At 32.5% G+C, this 21025-nt stretch overlaps 1 protein-coding gene across 6 annotated transcripts in view; it reads left to right on the top strand.

Annotated features, from left to right (window-relative positions):
• Positions 1-21025, top strand: part of OSBPL8 (oxysterol binding protein like 8) — a 224415-nt gene that overhangs the window by 121012 nt on the left and 82378 nt on the right. Inside the window, exon 1 of one of the 6 annotated variants that reach the window (XM_052001515.1) lies at positions 10003-10563. The exons of the other annotated variants lie outside the window; for them this stretch is intronic. Coding sequence (XP_051857475.1) covers positions 10419-10563 — 145 coding nt within the window. The 5' untranslated portion in view covers positions 10003-10418. Of the gene's footprint in view, positions 1-10002; positions 10564-21025 lie in introns of those variants that run through there. 6 annotated transcript variants of the gene reach the window in all.

Genomic DNA, 21025 nt, shown 5'->3' with positions numbered 1-21025 from the left:
ATCTTTATTGGAATGTTTATGCTAGATTTGGGACTCCCTAACCCATGTTAATAGGAAGTAAGGGGCCTAGTAATTTCCATGTTTTGATTTTGTCATTATTTTTAAACTGACATGAAATAATTTGAGCATTATAAGTTATGGTGACCTTTATATTTATAATGTTAAACTGTGTATAACATCTTTAAATTTTTAAAAATTAAAACCTTTTATTTTCAAAGCATATGCATAGGTTACATTTCTAATATTTATACTTGCAAAACCTTTTGTTCCAAATTTCACCCTCCACCCTCTCCCCTAGCTGGTACATAGTCCAATACATGTTAAATATGTTGAAATACATTTTAATCCAATATATGTGTGCATATTTATACAGTTATCTTGCTGCACAAGAAAAATCAGATCAAGAAGGAAGAAAAAGAAAAACTGAGAATGAAAACAAAATGCAAGCAAACAAAAGAAAGAATGAAAATGCTATGTTGTGTTCCCAGTTCCCATAGTCCTCTTCCTTCTTCCTCTCTCCCCCCTCCCCCCCTTTTGATGGCTCTCTACATCACTGAACAAGTAGAACTGGTTTGAATCATCTCATTGTTGAAAAGAGCCACATCCATCAGAATCGATTGTCTTATACTCTTGTTGTTACTGTGTATAATGATCTCCTGGTTCTGCTCATTTCATTTAGCATCAGTTCATATAGGTCTCTCCAAGCCTCTCTGAAATCATTCTGCTAGTCATTTCTTACAGAACAATAGTAGTATTCACAAACCATAATTTATTCAGCCATTCTCCAATTGATGGGCATCCACTCAGATTCAAGTTTCTTGCCACTACAAAAAGGGCTGCCACAAATGTTTTTGTACATGTAGGTCCATTTCCCTCCTTTAAGATCTTTTTGGGATATAATACCAGTAGAAACACTGCTGGATCAAAAGGTATGAACAGTTAGATAACGTTTTGAGCACAGTTCCAAATTGCTTTCTAGAATGGTTGGATTCATTCACAGTTCCGTCAACAATGTATTAGTGTCCCAGTTTTCCCACTATTTGAAATAATCCACAGCTTTAGCAAGATTGCAAGATACAAAGCAAATCCACATTAATCATCTACATTCTTATATATCAATAACAAAACCCAACAGCAAGAGATACAAAGAGAAATTCCATTTAAAATAACTGTTGATATGGGGCGGAGGCAAGATGGCGGAGAGGACACATGCTTCTTTCTGATCTCTCCTACTACCATCAAACTAAATAAGAAATTCAGCCTCTGAAATAGTACTAGGCTGACAGAGTTCAGAGAATGCAGCAAATTACCACAGAAGATAATTTTGAAGATTGCCAGAAAAGGTCTGTTTTGATTAGGCGTGAAAGATGGCTAGGCACAGACACGGAAGCCAGCACACTTTGAGCAGACTAGGTGTGGGGGGTTGATTTCTGTCAGGTGGAGAAGCTATAGGGCGAACTGTATCTCAGTGCTGGCTGCTCTGCTCTGATTGGAAGCCACTAGATTAGCAGAGAAGGTATAAAACACCCTGCACAAATGCAGAGAGTAAAGAGTGTACCCCAAGGAGCCAGAGTCTCACAAGACCTGGCCATGCCCACTCAATGTCGGGAGTGACTCGGCACTCCCAAGTGGAGCTGACTCCAGCACAGCCATTGACCCCAGAGCAGCTGCTGTCATTTCTGGGTCTATAGAGGAAGCTTGGAACCTCTTTGCCCAAAAAACAGATCCCAATTTTTCCTTAAAAATGAGTAAAAAAACAAAGCGAGCCCTACCTCTAGATAGTTTCTATAGTGAAAGAGAACAAATTTCAAACCCTAAGGAGACTAAAAGCAAATTATCTCCAGATGAAGCCCCAAAGGGTGACATAACCTGATCTTCACCACACAAGGTTCTCATAGAAGAAATTTTTTAAAAATTTAAAAAGGAGCTACAAGAAGAATGGGGAAAGAAAGATATGATAAAGTGGGAAAAGAAAGCAACTCCCTGAAATGTGAAATGGAAAAGGTAAAGAACTCCCAGGAAAAGAGGATTTGTGAATTGGAAAAAGAAAATAACTCCCTTAAAAAAAACAACAATGAAATGGAAAAAACTCCATAGAACAAAACAACTTATTTAAAAACTCAATTGGACAATTACAAAAAGAAGTAAAAAAAAAAAAAAGTAAATGAAGAATATAATTTATTAAAAATGAGAATTGAATAAATGGAAATGAATGTCTCGATGAGACAACAAGAATCAGTCAAGCAAAAACGAAAATGTGAAAAGTTAGAAAAATATGTTAAATACCTACTTGGGAAAACAACAGACCTGGAAAATAGATCTAGGAGAGATAATCTAAGGACTATTGGATTCCCTGAAAACCATGATTGAAAAAAAGAGCCTAGAGACTATTTTTCAGGAAATCATCAAAGAGAATTGCCCAGATGTCATAGAATCAGAACGTAAAGTAGCCATTGAAAAAATTCATTGGTACTGCAACATATCTAACATATATAGGACTGCTTGCCATCTAGGGGAGGGAGTGGAGGGAGGGAGGGGAAAAATCAGAACAGAAACGAGTGCAAGGGATAATGTTGTAAAAAGAATTACCCTGGTCATGGATACTGTCAATATAAAGTTATTGTTAAATAAAATAAAATAAAATATTTTTAAAAAGCACTTGGTAATTATAAAGAACTAAATAAGTGTGAATTTTAATTATGATTAAATATTAAATTTTATGATCAAAAAAAAGAAAGAAAGAAAAAATTCATTGAACACTGAATTCATTGAATTCAGTCTCTCCTGAAAGAGACTGCAAAATCAAAACTCCAAGAAGTATTGTGGGTAGATTTTTCAGAATCATCGGACCAAGAAAAAAATATTATAACCAGCCAGAAAAAAAAATAATTTAAATAATGAGGCGCCACAATAAGGATTATGCAGGATATAGCAGGGTCCACGTTAAAGGATTGAAGGACTTGGAATCTGATATTCCAAAAGCCAGAGGAACTTGGAATACAGCCAAGAATAAACTACCCAGCTAAACTGAGCATTTTCTTCCGGGGAAGAAGATGGGCATTCAATGAATAGGTGAATTCCATTTATTTCTGATGAAAAACCTGGAGCTAAACACAAAATTTGACTCCCAAATATAGGATTCAAGAAAAGCATAAAAACATAAAAAGAATTTTTGAGAACTATATTTCTGTTATGGGTATACATAGAGAATACATGTATAAAAAAAAAAAAAGAGAATACATGTATAATTTGATTATACTGTTTAATATTAAAAAGGAACTAGAGATGGAAAGGAGATTGTAGCAGAAAAAGGGAAAAGTGGAGGTAAAATGAGGGAAATTACATCTCATGAAGAAGCAAAGAAAACCTATTATATCTGAGGGAGAAAAAGGAGGGGGATGAACATTGTATGAATCTTAACTCATTAGATTTGGCTTAAAGGAAAAATATTAGGCATATTTCATTTGCAGAGAAAGTTCTCCCACCTTATTGCAAAGGAGGAAGAGAAAGGCGAAAGGGGAAAGGGTAGGCTAAATAGAAGGAAATATAGAAATAGTAGGGGAAAGGTTTAAGAAAAGAGGAGAGAGGGATTCTAAAAAGGGAGGGCTGCGTGAGGCAAGTGCCCATAAGTTTAATACTGGGGAGGGAACTAAGGGGGAAAGGAAAGAGAAAAATATAATCTGGGGATAATAAGATAACAGGAAATACAGAATTAGTAATTTTAACTGTAAATGTGAATGGGTGAACGCTCCAATAAAGCAGAGGCAGATAGACTGGACAGAATCCTACAATATGTTGTTTACAGGAAATGCATTTAAAGTAGGGTCATACATATAGAGTAAAGGAAATTATATCTTGCTAAAGGGCACCATAGATAATAAAGCAATATCAGTATTAAACATATATATGCATCAAGTAATATAGCACCTAAATTCCTAAGGAAGAGGTTGAAAGAAGAAATAGATAGCAAAACTATAATAGTGGGAGAGCTCAATCTTGCATTCTCAGAATTAGATAAATCAAACTACAAAATAAATAAGAAAGAAGTTAAAGGGGTAAATAGAATACTAGAATAGTTAGGTATGATAGATCTTTGGAGAAAACTGAATGGATCCATAAAGGAGTACAGTTTCTTCTCGGCAATTCATGGAAACTGTGCAAAATTGATCATATGTTAGGACATAATCATATTATGATCATATTAGGACATATTAGGATCATAAAGACGTCAAAATCAAATGCAGAAAGGCAGAAATAGTAAATGCATCCTTTTCAGACCATGATGCAATGAAAATTACATTCAACAAAAAGCCAGGGAAAATAGACCAAAAAGTAATTGGAAACTAAATAATCTCATCCTAAATAATCATTTCATTCATCAATGGGTGCAACATGAAATCATAGACGCAAAAATTTCACCCACGAGAATGACAATAATGAGACGACATACCAAAATTTATGGGATGCTGAAGCCAAAGCGATAATAAGAGGAAATTTTATATCTCTAGAGGCTTATTTGCATAAAATAGAGAAAGAGAAGATCGATGAATTAGGCTTGCAACTAAAAAGGCTAGGAAAAAAAGCAAATTAAAAACTCCCAGTCAAACACTAAACTTGGAAATTCTAAAAATAAAAGGAGAGATTAATAAAATTGAAAATAAAAAACTATTAAATTATTAAGTAAAACTAAGAGTTGGTTTTATGAAAAAACCAACAAAATAGATAAACTTTTGGTAAAATTGATTAGAAAAAGGAAAGAGAAAAATCAAATTGTTAGTCTTAAAAATGAAAAGGAAGAAGTTTCCACAATGAAGAGGAAATTAGAGCAATTAGAATTTAGGAGTTTTTATGCCCCACTTAATGCCAATAAATTTGATAATCTAAGTAAAATGGATGAATACCTTCAAAAATATAGGTTGCCTAGATTAATGGAGGAGGAAGTAAATTGTTTAAGTAGTCCCATTTTAGAAAAAGAAATAGAACAAGCTGTTAATCAGCTCCCTAAGAAAAAATCCCTAGGACTAGTTGGATTTACATGTGAATTCTACCAAACATTTAAAGAATAATTAACTTCCATTCTATATAAACTATTTGAAAAAATAGGGAATGAAGGGGTTCTACTAAATTTCTTTTCTGAATACACACATGGTACTGATACCTAAACCAGGCAAGATGAAAACAGAGAAAGAAAATTATAGACCAAACTCCCTAATGGATATTGATGCAAAAATCTTAAATAAAATATTAGCAAAAAGATTACAGAAAATCATCCCCAGTATAATATACCACAACCAAATAGGATTTATACCAGGAAGGCAGGGCTGGTTCAGTTTTAGGAAAACTATTGGCATAATTGACTATATCCATAACCAAATTAACAAAAATTATATGATATCTCAATAGATGCAGAAAAAGCATTTGATAAAATCCAACACCCATTCCTATTAAAACCACTAAAAACTATAGGAATAAATGAACTTTTCCTTAAAATAGTTAGTAGTATTTAAAACCATCAGTAAGCATTGTATATAATGGGGATAAACTGGAACCATTCTCAGTAAGATCAGGAGTGAAACAAGGTGCCCACTTTGACTATTATTATTCAATATTGTATTAGAAATGCTAGCTTTGGCAATAAAAGATGAAAAAGAGATTAAAGGAATTAGAGTAAATAACGAGGAAACCAAATTATCACTCTTTGCAAATATATGATGGTATACTTAGAGAACCTCAGAGAATCTACTAAAAAGCTATTAGAAATAATCCACAACTTTATTATAAGTTGCAGGATACAATACAAATCCGCATCAAGATTTTTACACATCACTAACAAAATCCCACAGCAAAAGTTACAAAAAGAAATTTCATTTAAAGAAATATCAATAGTATAAAATATTTTTGAATTTATCTGCCAAGGGAAAGTCAGGAATTATATGAGCAAAACTACAAAACACTTCACACAAATAAAGTCAGATCTAAACAATTGGAAAAATATTAAGTGCTCTTAGGTAGGTCGAGTGAATATAATAAAGATGACAATACTACCTAAACTAATCTATTTATTTAGTGCTATACCAATCAGACTCCCAAGAAACTATTTTAATGACCTAGAAAAAATAATAACAAAATTCATCTGGAAGAACAAAAGGTCAAGAACTTAAAGAGAACTAATGAAAAAAAAAATCAAATGAAGGTGGCCTAGCTGTATCTGAGGTTCACAGGACAAAATAGTCAATAACTATAGCAATCTAGTGTTTGACAAACCCAGAGACCTCCAACTTTTGGGATAAGAATTCACTGTTTGACAAAAATTGCTGGGAAAATTGGAAATTAATGTGACAGAAACTAGGCTTTGACCCACACTTAACATTGTACACCAAGATAGTGTCAAAATTGGTTTATAACCTAGGCATAAAGAATGAGATTATAAATAAATTAGAAGAACATAGGATAATTTACCTCTCAGACCTGTGGAAGAAGAAGGAATTTATGACCAAAGAAGAACTAGAGATCATTATTGATCACAAAATAGAAAATTTTGATTATATCAAATTGAAAAGTTTTTGTACAACCAAAACTAATGCAGACAAGATTAGAAGGGAAGCAATAAACTGGGGAAAACATTTTTACACTTAAAGGTTCTGATAAAGGCCTCCTTTCCAAAAAATGTAGAGAATCGACTCTAATTTATAAGAAATCAAGCCATTCTGTAATTGATAAATGGTCAAAAGATATGAATGGACAAAGAAATTGAAGTTATTTATAGCCTCATGAAAAGATGCTCCAAGTCATTATTAGTCAGGGAAATGCAAATTAAGACAATTCTGAGATACCACTACACACCTTTCTGATTGGCTAGAATGACAGGGAAATGCGGAATGCTGGAGGGGAGGTGGGAAAACTGGGACACTGATACATTGCTGGAGGAATTGTGAATACATCTAGCCATTCTAGAGAGTGATTTGGAATTATGCTCTAAAAGTTATCAAACTGCATACCCTTTGATCCAGCAGTGTTACTACTGGGCTTATATTCCAAAGAGATCTTAAAGAATGGAAAGGAACCTGTATGTGCAAGAATGTTTGTGGCAGCCCTCTTTGCAGTGGCCAGAAACTGGAAACTGAGTGCCCATCAATTGGAGAATGGCTGAATAAATTGTATATGAATATTATGGAATATTATTGTTTGGTAAGAAACGACCAGCAGAATGATTTCAGAAAATCCTGAAGAGACTTACATGAACTGATGCTGAGTGAAATGAGCAGGATCAGGAGATCATTATATACTTCAATATGATAATCAATTCTGATGGACATGGCCCTCTTCAATAATGAGATGAACCAAGTCAATTCCAGTAGAACAGTAATGAATTGAACCAGCTACACCTAGCGAAAGAACTGTGGGGAATGAGTATGAACCACTACATCGAATTCCCAATCCCTCTATTTTTGTCTGCCTGCATTTTTGATTTCCTTCACAGGTTAATTGTACACTATTTCAAAGTCTGATTCTTTTTGTACAGCAAAATAACTGTATGGACATGTATACATATATTGTATTTAACTTATACTTCAACATATTTAACATGTATTGGTCAACCTGCCATCTGGGGGAAGGGATAGGTGGGAGGAGGGGAAAAGTTGGAACAAAAGGTCTTGCAATTGTCAATGCTGAAAAATTACCCATGCATATATTTTGTAAATAAAAAGCTATTAAAAAAAAGAAAGAAATAATCTACAGCTTTAGCAAAGTTGCAGGATACAAAATAAATCCACATCAGCATTTTTATACATCACTAAGAAAATCCAACTGCAGGAGATACAAAGAGAATTTCCATTTAAAATAACTGTCAATAGTATAAGATATTTGGGAATCTATCTGCCAAGGGAAAGTTAGGAACTATATGAGCAAACTACAAAACACTCCACACAAATAAAGTCAGTTCTAAATAATTGGAAAAATATTAAGTGATCTTGTTTAGGTCCAGCAAATATAATAAAGATGATAATACTACCTAAAGTAATCTATTTAGTGCTATCCCAACCAAACTGCCAAGAAATTATTTTACTAGCTAAGAAAAAATTACAAAATCCATCTGGAAGAACAAAAGGTCAAGAATTTTAAAGGGATTAATGAAGAGAAAAGCAAATGAAGGTGGCCTAGCTGTACCGGATCTAAAATTATATCATGAAGCAGCAGTCATCAAAACCATTTGGTACTGGCTAAGAAATAGAGTAGTTGTGGAATAGGTTAGATTCATAGAACAAAATGGTCAATGACCATGGCAATCTAGTATTTGACAAACCTAAAGGACCCAGCTTTTGGGATAAGAATTCACTATTTGACAAAAACTGCTGGGAAAATTGGAAACTAGTATGGCAGAAAGTAGGCATAAATCCACACCTAACACTGTTGTCAAGATAAGATAAAAATGCGTTCATGATCTAGACATAATGATATTATAAACAAATTAGAAGAATATAGGATAGTTTACCTCTCAGATCTGTGGATGAAGAAGTAATTTGTGACTAGAGAAGAACTAGAGATCTAATAATAAGATTGATAGGAATTAGCATTTATATAGTGCTTTGGGAGTATATTTCATTGTACAGGTAGCTTATAAGGATGTGGAGAGAAGGTGTGTTACACAGTTTTTCACATTCCTTTAAGTCATTGTGATAATATCATTGCCTTTTCTTATAGGGATTGCTTTAGCCTGCTGTATACTGTTAGGTACAAGACTGACTATTCTCATCATCATCATCATTATGAAATGATCCAACCAAGATGTAAAGTAGAGAGACTGTTAGGAACTTTTTCCTTTCCTCATTTTCTTTCCTGCCTTTTTACAAGTTATCAAAAGTATAGTTAGAGCTAATTTCTTCTCTCTCCTCCCTTCTTGAATGTAAAAAAAACCCATCATTTCATAGAGTAATGACTTTTTTCTTTAATTCCAGAAGAAAAAAAAATTATAGTTTTGGATATATCAGTAATGTTCTTTTCCAACAGTATTTCTTGAAGGGAATTACTTAACCTGAGATTTGTGATCTCTTTTTTCAATATTTTAACAACTATATATCAATCCTATATATTTTATATTATGCATTTAAAAACATTTGTTTGAGAAGGGTCCATAGACTTCACCAAACTGCCAAAGGCAGCCGTAGTAGGACTTCTGTTGTCTTGTAAGAAAAATAAAGTAAGTATAAGGTTTATGCACAGTAGGGCAGGATACAGCAGGGAAGGACATCTTGTGGGGTAAGGACTTAGAAAAATCTTGAAAAGTAGTGACTGAATCAACTGCTGTCCAACTCCCTTGGTGCTACTTATCATGGAGGATGGTTTTTCACCTGATCAAACAAAGGGATGTAAATACATATAGAATACTAGTCTAAAACATTAACTATGGTAGAATCATCAGATTTTGAATATTATTAGGTGTCATTGATATTTAAAATTATCTGGGAAGCTGTCACAATAGTTTAATCTTAGATTCCTAGCATAAATTGACCTTCCATTTTCTTTACTGTTAGATTTAATGATATAGCATGATATCAGTTTGAAGTGTTATAAAGATGCTTTTGTTAGAAAAGCAACTTAAAATACAAAAGTGTAGGGAGTTTTAAATGAAAGTAGTTGATTTTATACTAAATGTTGATACTTTGACGATTATATCTCAGTAAAATCTGTTTCTGGGAAACCTTTCTTAAGTAGTACAGTCTTATTACAAAATCATTTTAATTACTAGTTCATTCATTTGTATTAACATTGTCATTCATATTTTTAGCTCTGTTAATGCTGAAACTAAATGTTTACTGTTTTTGCTGATAATGTCTTTGGAATTGGATGCTTGACAGAATAGCTTTCCTTATGAATTTTTAATTATGGCTGAAACAAAAGCTGGGCTAGATATCTTTTAGAAGTTATCTGTTAAATACAAGCCATGTTCTGTTTTTATATTTATTTTTGAAGTGTGCAGAGCTTTATAATGAGAGAATAAGGAGATGTGGGTAAAGGGGGAGGGGATTTTTCAGGTCTTAAAATGAGAAGAGAAACTGATTTCATTACTGCATTCTGAATCCCAATTAAGACTATTGTTTTATGTTTCTAAGGCAGCAAGAAGCTGTTCAGTTAAAATTGTGATCAAATGTGAAATGGAAGGAGAAATCTCTCCCGTTTATCAATTAATTTGGGGCGGGAAGGGAAGCAGCAGCACCGCTTAATGCCTTTTTCCATCCATCTCTATTCTTGTCTGTTTATTGCTGATTTGACAGTCTTCTGGTCCTTCTCCTTTGTTATTGTGTATTTGTCCTTTGTTTGTACTATACTAGAATGTAAAGGAAAAGGCTGCCATTGCTACCCTGCTGTTCTAACTAGTCTCCACTGTGAGCATATACCTTAAACAGAGCTTCTAAGCCATGAAAGAGGAGAGTCCACAACGACGTAGGTTTTCTTCCTGTACTGGGGTTTCGCCTCTTGTATTTCCTCCACGAATTGATGGCCGAAAACTTGTCCGGAATGCTTCATTTGGAGGATACAATGAACTTTCCCCTGCATTGCCAGGTTTGTTAGTTTTATCTTGAATTTTTGTCTTATTAGGCAGATTCTTGATATTTAAATAAGCCAAGTCTTTTGGTCTTTTAAATAGCTTTTCCTTTTAGAAAAATTTGTAATGAAGGATTCTATTTCAGAAACAGAGATAGAGCTTTCTTTATATCTTTATCATCTGTGAAATTTGACAAGAGATGTTTAAAATTTTGAATTCAGTGTATCAGAACTCTTGAATTTTAAAAATATTATGTTTTTGCTTTAAATACATGTAAATATAATGGCCTTCTCTGGTAAAATGAAAATATTCTCTGGATTAGAGAGACACTTCTAATTCTAAAATTGTACCAAATCCATCCAAGACTTTTGCAGAGGAATTATATTTGATCGGTAAATTCAATTGTATTACAACTATAATAAAACTCATATTCAGTACTGTCTTTAAATGATATCTAAGTTTCAGTTAAGTGAACATTGCTGTCATCATAAATTTAAGCTTTGAAATTGTTCATACATGACTACTTTCTGGATACTGAAGAGTCGGATGGGTACCTCTTAGTTAAGAAACTAATATTTTAGAATGAGAGTTAAAAAGATATTTCAAGGTACATGTAATATGATTAAGGTGATATAACATTGATTTGAGACAAATTGGTCATTATTGTTTAAGAAATTTCTGTTGCCATTAATAATTAACCACTGTTTTGGTTTTTGTGTGTAATGTTTATATTTAGAATTATAATTTTTTTATATGCTGCCAGTAATTGAATTTATTCTTTAAAAATGTTGTATCTTGATACATATTTGCTTTAATATTTATCTGAAAATTAGTTACAAACATTTGAGTATTTGTCATTTTACATTTTTTGTTTAAAATACAAGTTGTTTATTGTGTTTTGACTTTAAGCTTATATAATAGTCTTGAGACACATATACATGTATCTAAACATATATCTTTTTTTTTTTTTTTTTTACATTAGGAACAATATCTACCACATTTCTTGCCATGGTAGGCTAAGTCCTCTTTCCTCTTTTTTTTTTTTAATATTTTATTTTATTTTATTTAATAATAGCTTTATATTGACAGAATCCATGCCAGGGTAATTTTTTTACAACATTATCCCTTGCACTCGTTTCTGTTCCGATTTTTCCCCTCCCTCCCTCCACCCCCTCCCCTAGATGGCAAACATATCCTATATATGTTAAATATGTTGTAGTATCTAAACATATATCTAATGCTTATTTTAAGGTAGTGAAAATCTCATACATTTATGTGTAGATGATTATTTTCAAATTGTGAGTTCGCTTCTAGATTTAATAAAGAATCTAGAACTTCAAAGCTGAATGTGAATATTATAGGGAACTTTAGACAAGTAAAATAATCTGTCCTCAGCATCTAGGTCATGTAGTATACTTGCTGACTTGCCTTTCTGTCTTTAGGTTTTATTGGTCCACCATATGTCCCAGTGAACTTATATTGTGCCTTTTTACTCATGTAAACATATCTAAAATAAAACATTTTTTTTCTTACCTTAGAAATTACCTTTAAAATTTCAGTATTTTTGAATTTCTCAAGATAGTTTAATGCCTTATATAGATAATGCTTGGTTTCATGGATGTTTCCCTTTCTCTTATCCTTTTTCCTGGGCCAACCTTAGAAACAAAAGCTGATCTTCTTGACCTTCATGCTATGCTTCTGTGTAATGTGAATGAGAGTTATAAAAAAAATTTTAAAAATGTAACTATAGCAGTCACACAGAATGTGAAGTATCATTAAAATGAATTTTTTCCTAATTGTTCTGCATCAGCACCTTTTTGCCCAGTCCTTTGGGCATATCGTGCCTAGGTATGACCAGGACAATTTTATAAGTAATGGATGAAAAGCCAGATGACATGAGTATAATCACAGTACAAAGTTTCACAACATTTTGAAGATTTACTTTAGTAGAGAGGGGGGAAATATTGCTATTTCTTGAGTAAAGGTTTATAGTATCAAATGGTTTAAATAGAAAAGAAGTGAATAGAATATTTTTTTTTGGTAGTGCTTGCAGTAGAAGGAAAAAAATAAAGGAGAATGTTTCCCCTCCATTTTGTCCTTAATGAAAAATTTTAGCATTTTTTAATCCATTAAAAATAGTGGAATTAAGCATTTTAGAAAATACAAGCTGTATCTCCTTACCCGTCTCAAAAAAAAAAAAAATCTTAATCTTAATTTATACTATATCCAAAAGTCACCTGTGAATTCCCTTGAATAGAGGTGTTTGTGGTTATGGTTGTGGTGGAGTGGAAAGTTGATATCTGTAAGTATCCAGACCTCAGTTTTAAGTTTGTTTCCTGTTTAACTGGACTGGTCACTTAACTGTACAAAACCTCAGTTTCCTTATTTGTCAAATAGATTATAATGATTAAATGAGGTGTAAAGCATGTAAAATACTTTATTTAAAGTGCTTACATATACCTGTCAGTTGTTGTATATTTTTAATGTTAAAAAGACTCCTTAAATTATTCTCATCAAAAATAGAATGGAAGAGTATTTAAAAATAAATAAAATAAACAGGAAGAGTGACTCCTGGCAGTCTGTTATTAATTAAGGAGATAGAAAAATAAAAACACACAAACCCATTACTGTACATATGGTTAATTAATTTTCATAACAAAAAATATTAAATTGGGTTCAGTGTCTTAAGGCAAAAAATATTTTATATACAATATCAGTTTTGAGAGGGCATAGACTATTTTTTTTTTATCAAGTATTGTGACTAATTTTGCTTTTTTTGGTTAACTGGTAGAGGATTGACAGGGTAACTTGGTTATTGTTTTAGCCCTTGCTTGCTAGTCTTATTAAATAGGAAATACTTAACACAGGTGACAGCCAGCAGGCGAACAGTAAGAAGGAAAGGAAGAAATTCAAAGATAAAATTTCAAAAGCCATAGCAGCCTGACTACACTTACTGTCTGGACTGAGACCCTGATATCACTTTGCAGTGCAATGGAATAAAAATTAAGTATTGATGTTAGAATCTTGGTGAGTCATATTTTTATTTTGCTTTTGTCATATTTACTGCCTTTGCAACTCTTTGATCTTGTCACTTCTTTGATATTCAACTTTTCACTTGACTAAACGAGTTATTGTCTGAGAATCTTCCTAACTCTAGATATATGCTCCTAAAGCTGTACTTTGGATTATTGAACATTTTACAGTGCCATCATTTTGTGAAAATTGCTCATTTATTTGCTATATTTCTTAAGAGATGAGATGTACTTGAATGGGTACTAATCGTAAGATGTATCTGAAACGTTTTAACTAAGTATGATCACCTGTTTTCTTGTGAGTTGGTTCTTTTCTCCTAAATAATGGGGTGAAAATAAATTTTGGTTAGTTAACAGTTTGGGTTACTTGGGTTAGTAAATTGAGGCTATATAGGGCATTCATGCCTTTGAAGTCTGGCATATTGTTAAGTGCTTGTTGATTGAAGTAAAGCTTTTTGGTTAAATGAATAAGGACAAAGCTCCCATTGTTTGTTGTGCTAGCAGGATAATCTAGATTTTGTTTGAGTTTAGGCAGAGTCTGGATGTATGCACATAAGTGAAAGTAAAACATACTACACCCATGCCTTCTTTCAAGAACCAGCTTAAATTCCCCCTTCTGCATGAGGCCTTTCTTAATCCCCTCAGATGCTTACACTTTTGTCTTTCGTCTGTTTTTTAAATTTGTCTTTTGAATAACTGTATTTTTACATTTTGTACTTCTGCCCTCCTTAGCTAGATTTTAAATTGCTTGAAGTTGGGCTAGAAATCTTTTTGGGGGTTTTCACATCAACTATGTACTATGATGTACATAGTTACATCAACTATGTAAATATATACACAAAAGTGCTAAACGCTTTAGAGAGGTTAAAAATGTGAAGTTGAAGTAGCAGTGAATCATGAATTCTGTGGACATATTTAATAGTCTTGTGGCCAAAAAAGGGAAGGGTGGGTAGAACATGTGTCAGAGATAGCAAAAAGGATACATCGGTGAGAAAAGTAAGCTTGATAAGCGCTTTGTACGTACTAAGAACTCAAGAAATATTGAAGCCATTTAGAGCAAAGTAGCACATTAAATATTTGCAGTGACAACAATTTGTTCATTATCTTGAAACTTTAGCCCGGAATTGATATTTTATTCAAAAGGAGATCTTTTGTAGCATTATGAGTTAGAGAACTAACATCAAAACAATTAGAAAATATTCTTACTGATGTTTGTAGAATAGATTAAAATACAGCGTTTTTGCCTGTTTTTGAAAGTAGTTTGGGAATAAGGCCCTGGACTAAGGCTGGCTGTGAGAAGAAGCACAAGTGTATATGATATTAAAGACTTTTCCATTGAGGTACTTTGGATAGCAGCTCAGGAAGCAACTGAAATCCAAACTTTCCCTTTTAACAAAGAATGGAAGAGGAAGAAGAAGAAAGAGAAGGAAAGGGAGAGGGAAAAGGAAGGAGGGAGAGAAACAAACAAGTTGAATCAAACTAAGAAGTACATCAGATTTATAATTACCTTGTCTCCCACAACCATAGTTACCTACTATTGCCAAAGAAAAGAAGTGACAATGTACCAAAAATTTTACTGTTGGATTTAAGCTTAAATCACTTAAAATACATACTTAGACTTTTGGGATATTCTCTATTATCTCTTCTTTAGGGCCAGCTTTGGTAATTGTTATTATATAATATTTGAGGTTTGTAGACAATATATAATTTTCTTGGTTCTGCTTATTTCTCTTTGAATATATTCATGTAAATTTTTCTGCTTCTCAGAATTCTTTATCTTACAATGCAGTAAATATGGAGCCTTTTTTTTTTTTGTTTGTTAGTAACTTCCTATAAGTATTTCTAGAGCCCATCAACAATGCATTGATCTGTCTACAACTTATTCAGTATTGGCTATTCCCATCTTTTGTAAGCTTTACTACTTGTTCTTGTGAATTATGTTTTTCATATTATTAATAATTTGTAGCATTATTTCATATAATTGTAGAGAATGACTTCTAAAGACCCTTCTTTCTGATATATAGGTTCTTCCTTGCTAGAAATGGAATACATATCTTTTTAGAAGAATTAAAATCATAAACCACACTGAAAGCAATGGAAAAACACTTGATAAGTGTAAAAAAAAAAAAAAACCCTACATCATATGAAAAATGCTATCCATATGTCTGAATATAGATGACGCATACAATTTTTTTAAATTTTATTTTTCTTGAAATTTTTTTGTAGGGGAGGGGAATCTTTCACAAAATGACTTTTATGGAAATGTTTTCTCTAACTTCACATATACCTTCCTATGCTGGGGGAAAATGGAGAGGGAGGAAGGGAGAAAATTTGTAACTCAAAAAGTTTTAAAAACAAATGTAAAAAATTGTTTTACATATAACTGGGAAAATAAATTAAAGCAAATAAATAAACATATTGCCAATTATAATTTATACATAAAGTGTTGACTTAATAAACTGATAATGTATTGTATAGACTGGTATAAGAGCATGAAAAAAGATATTTGAATAAAAAAGAGCTGAATTCTTTATGTATCCAGTATAAGAAAGAGCACATGGACTGCTAATGTTGATAGTCCTGCAGGAAGATTGCAAATACATTGGTTATACTCTCTTTGGAGAATTTCCAAGGATCAGAAAGAGAAGGCAGGGATGGGCAACAAAATGCACTATTGGAGGTTATATCCACATTCATAAATTCACAAAGTCCCTAAGATTATGGAGTAAAAGATACTTCTGTAGTCTTCTACTCAAAATAATATACCCCAAAGAATCATTACAAGTGGCTGTCTATATTCTACTTGTAGATCCAGTGGGAGTGGGGTTGGGGGGGGGGGGGGGGAGGGCGCGTTACCGAGACTTTCTAAAGCAACACAGTCCATTCTTGAGTATTATAATTAATAGGAAATTTTTCTTGATATCAATCTTCACTGTGCCTCTTTTCAACTTTCAATCATTGCAATCATTGAGGAATTTTTTTCCTCAGAATAAGTTGACTATCTTTTCTGTATATCAACTTGCTGCATATTTAAATATGGTTATAGTTTCTCTGATCTTCTCATTCTTTGGGATTTCCTAGTTTCTTTTAACTAGTCCTCATATGACTTGATTGATTGTCCTTTTACCAGTGTGATTGTCCTTTTAGATAATGTCCTTCCTAAACTGTGATGTCTTCAACTAAAATCAGTTCTGAAGGTGTGTACTTTGACCTGGGAAGAGGACTGCACGGCCATAATATATCTTCATTCCTGAAAGGCCAAAAATCACATTAGCTTTTTGGACTTCAATACTATGGACTCAGATTAAAATTCCCAGATCTTTTTTTTCTTCTGAGAAATAACCTTTTTCCCCCACATCTTTCTTATCCTGTACTCACAAATTTGACTTTCTGAACCTAAGTGTAAAATTTTACATCTTTCTCTTTGAAATTTCATCTTATTGATCAACTATATAATAGATTTAGTTCTAAGTAGTTCAGTGATCCAAGGCAATTCCAATAAACTTTGGATAGAAAATGCCATTTACATCTAGTCTCTATGGAGACTGAATGTAGGTCAACACATAACTATTTTCACCTTTTTTTCCTTCTGTTTTTTCTCCTCCCTTTTGTTCGATTTATGTGGAAATATGTAAAAAATAAATGTACATGTGTAACATAAATTTCTTTTACATGTAACTAGGGAAAATTAAAATTTTAAAAATATTCTTTAAAAAAAGGGAAAAAAGGAAACTCACTTCATCTTATTAGATTTCTCTCAATGGTCTTAACTTGTTTGGGTCTTTTTGGAAACTAGCTTTGTCTTTCTCTGCGTTGCCTGTCCCTCTAAGCTTTATGCATTTTCAATCAGTATTTGCCAAAGAAAGATGTTATGAATTCTTAATTTATCAAGCTTACATTTTTTTTAGTGAATGAATGAGTTCCTGGGTATATAATAATATAATGATATAAAACACAATTTGTATTGTGTCTGTTCCTAATTAGAAATGCAAGAGAATGATAAAAACCTGAATATCTTGAAGCATACTTTAGTAGATCTCTACCTCATTGATGTGTGTATTACCTTATTTGATGTTAATTTCAATCTGTGCCTTCTCCTTCTATGTTATTCTCACCCAGGTTTTTCATAGAGGATTTATATCCAATACTCTGGAGGCTGCCTTTTTCCTTTTAAAAAAATATATTTGAAGGATAATTGTATAGAATCTAGGTTGTTGATCTGCTTATGCTAAGCCTTGCTTACTTTAGTTCCTTTTCATACTTGACCTTGATGTTTTTATAATATACTTCACTTTGCACTTTTGGTATTTTTTAGGTCCTATGGACCAAACGGAGCTGCATATCATGGGAGAATATTGGTATTAAAAAATATGTGCTATTATTACCCAAATGATTTGGGATTGTATTTTCAGAAGCACATTGTAATTTCAGAAAATGGATAAGTTTATCTCTGGGTTTTGGGTACAGCTTGTCCATCTGAAATCTTGATCAAGATATTTATACTAATGGCATAGTACAATGGTATAGTAGTTTTTCATCCATTTATCACAATATAGGCAATATATAATTTATGTTGAGTTGCTTTTTCTTATGTATATACTAGGTTTAGGAATTGTTCGTCTCACCAATAGTGGTTCAGAAATGAATACAATTAGAATAATGTCATATTTAAAAGAGAAAATCCCTCTGGTATTTTGTGGACTTTGTGCAGAACATTGTCTAGAAGACAAGTATCAAATAGCTCATGGGCCATGCTGCCCACAACCCTTCCAAGTGTAACCCAAATAAGATTAAAATGTGATTGGGGAATATTTAACAAAATAATTTTAAAAGCTAAACAAAACATAGATAATATTACATTTTAAAACTTAAGTCAGTATATGGCATTAGGAGAAACATATATTTCATTTTGAGTTTGACACCTCCATACTAGGACATGAATAAATATCTTCAATAAATGTCTTCCTCTTTAATACTTAATGTTGTGTATAAACTTTTATGTAACACGTATAAATCCATTAATATAGCCTTTTTCAAAAAAAGTTGTGAACAACAAATTATGAACATAGATGACTTCAGTGACATTTCCCAAAAAATCATCAGACATTTTCATAAACAAGAACAATGTTGTCTATTTTTCTTGGGTGTATATAGTTTGCTACTTACTTAAAAGATGGAAATCCTGCATCTCAGTCCTCTCTATTTACTGGAGTACTCTCATTCTTCTTTTCTCCAATCTTTTTCTTTCCTTGCCTCCAAAGGTCTAAGGTTAAGATTTCCATTGGCTTCCCTCTTAACCATACCCCTGACCTGCAGATCAACATTCACAATGAAAAGCTAATCCCAGGAGGCTTAGGTTCTGAAGGGCTCAAATATTTATAAATTGACTGGAAGTTAGAAGTGAAGAATTTGAGGAGTGTTCCATGGTTTTGACTTAAGGTAGTAATAAAAGTGGTGCCACTGCAAATGGTAATTGACAGGTGTAGAGAAATAATTAAGATCTGTGGAAAAGAAAAACATTTGCTTTTATAGTCTCAACATTGAGTTTAATTTATGACATCTTAATCTTGCTAGGCAGAAGTTGGAGCATGTTGGAAGTATATATTTTTTTCTTTTTCTTTTCTTTCTTTTCTTTATATTTTAATTTCTTTATTTATTTTTATTAAAGCTTTTTATTTATAAAACCTCTGCATGGGCAATTTTTCAACACTGACCCTTGCAAAACTCTCTGTTCCAATATTCCCCTCTTTTATCCCACCCCCTTCCCCTAAATGGCAGGTAGTCCAATACATGTTAAATATGTTAAAATATATATTAAATCCAATATATGTATACATATTTATATAGTTATCTTGCTGCATAAGAAAAATCTGATCAAGAAGGAAAAAAATAAACAAATCTGAGAAAGAAAACAAAATGCAAGGAAACAACAATAGAGAGTGAAAATGCTATGTCCACACTCAGTTCCCACAGTCCTTTGTCTGGGTGTAGATGGCTCTCCTCATCACTGAACAGTTGGAACTGGTTTGAATCATCTCATTGTTGAAGAGAGCTATGTCCATCAGAATTGATCATCGTATAGTCTTATTGAATGTGTAATGATCTTCTAGTTCTGCTCATGAAATATACTTCTTGTCAGAAAAAATTACTTATTGGGTTCCAAGAGTTTGTTGCCATATGTTGCCCATGTTTCATCTTTATGCTGTTTAGCTCATTTTAGTATAAATTTGCAGAAATATTCTCTCATTTTTTGTGTGTGCATTTTGGGCTTTGTGGGCATAGGTAAAATTAAAGTCAGGATGGGTAGTCATGTAATCATTGGAGAGAGTATACAGATAGATAAATTCATGAATGTATTTGATTATGTGAGATAGATAAATTCATGAATGTATTTGATTATGTGAGATTGTATCTTCATAAATGATGTTAGTAAATGGTTGAAATTGTTTTTGTAATTGATTTTTCCCCTTCCATTTAAAAAAACAAAACAAAACATTTTTGTTTAAACTTAGATGTTCCAAATTCTATACCTCCATTCCTTCCCTCCTCCCTCCCTGAGATAAATAACAGACAGATATAGGTTATACATGTATAATTATGTAAAATATTTCCATACAATTAATTTTGTATAAAAAGATTCGGGTTAAAGAAAAAATTGAAAGAAAAAAAATGAAAAATAGCATGCTTCAGATTATATTAAATCAATATAAATTCTTTCTCTGGAGGTAGATAGTATGCTTTCATCTTTAGTTCTTTGGGATTGTCTTGCATCATTGTATTGTTGAAAATAGCTAAATCATTTACAGTTCTTCATTAGACAGTATTGCTGTTATTGTACATTTTTCACTTTACTATATGTGAAAAAGCAGAACTTGTCATTTTTCATAGCACAATAATATCCCTTGACAATTACAACTTGTTTAGCCATTCCCCAGTTGATGAGCATTCCTTTGACTTCCAATTCTGAGCCATCACAAAAAGAGATGCTATGTTTTTGTTCAAATAGGTCCTTTTTCCTTTTTTAAGATGTCTTTGGAATATAGATCTGGCAGTGGCATTTCTGGATCAAAGGGTAGGCACAGTTTGATAGTCCTTGAAATTGTTCTTCAGAATGGTTGGATCAATTTACAATTCTACATTCCCTCCAACATGCAATATTTTCCTCTTTTTTTTTGACTAAGATCTTAACCACTTTGACAGGTGTGAGATGGTACCTCTGAGTGTTTTAATTTCAGTTTGTCTGATCAATAATGATTTAGAACTTTTTTTTTTTTCTTTCTGGTGAGGCAATTGGGATTAAGTGACTTACCCAGGAGTCAGCTGGGTTGTGTTGAGTGTCTAAGGCCAGATTTGTACTCATGTCTTCCTGAATTCAGGGCCAGTACTTTCTGTCCTATAATGTTTTTTTCAATATGTTTTGATTTCTTTGTCTGAAAACTGCCATTGA

Source organism: Antechinus flavipes, chromosome 5 (assembly GCF_016432865.1).
Source record: "Antechinus flavipes isolate AdamAnt ecotype Samford, QLD, Australia chromosome 5, AdamAnt_v2, whole genome shotgun sequence".
NCBI classification, from domain to species: Eukaryota; Metazoa; Chordata; class Mammalia; order Dasyuromorphia; family Dasyuridae; genus Antechinus; species Antechinus flavipes.
The sequence above is the reverse complement of the archived record's forward strand: the minus strand, read 5'-3'. Positions and strand labels throughout refer to the sequence as shown.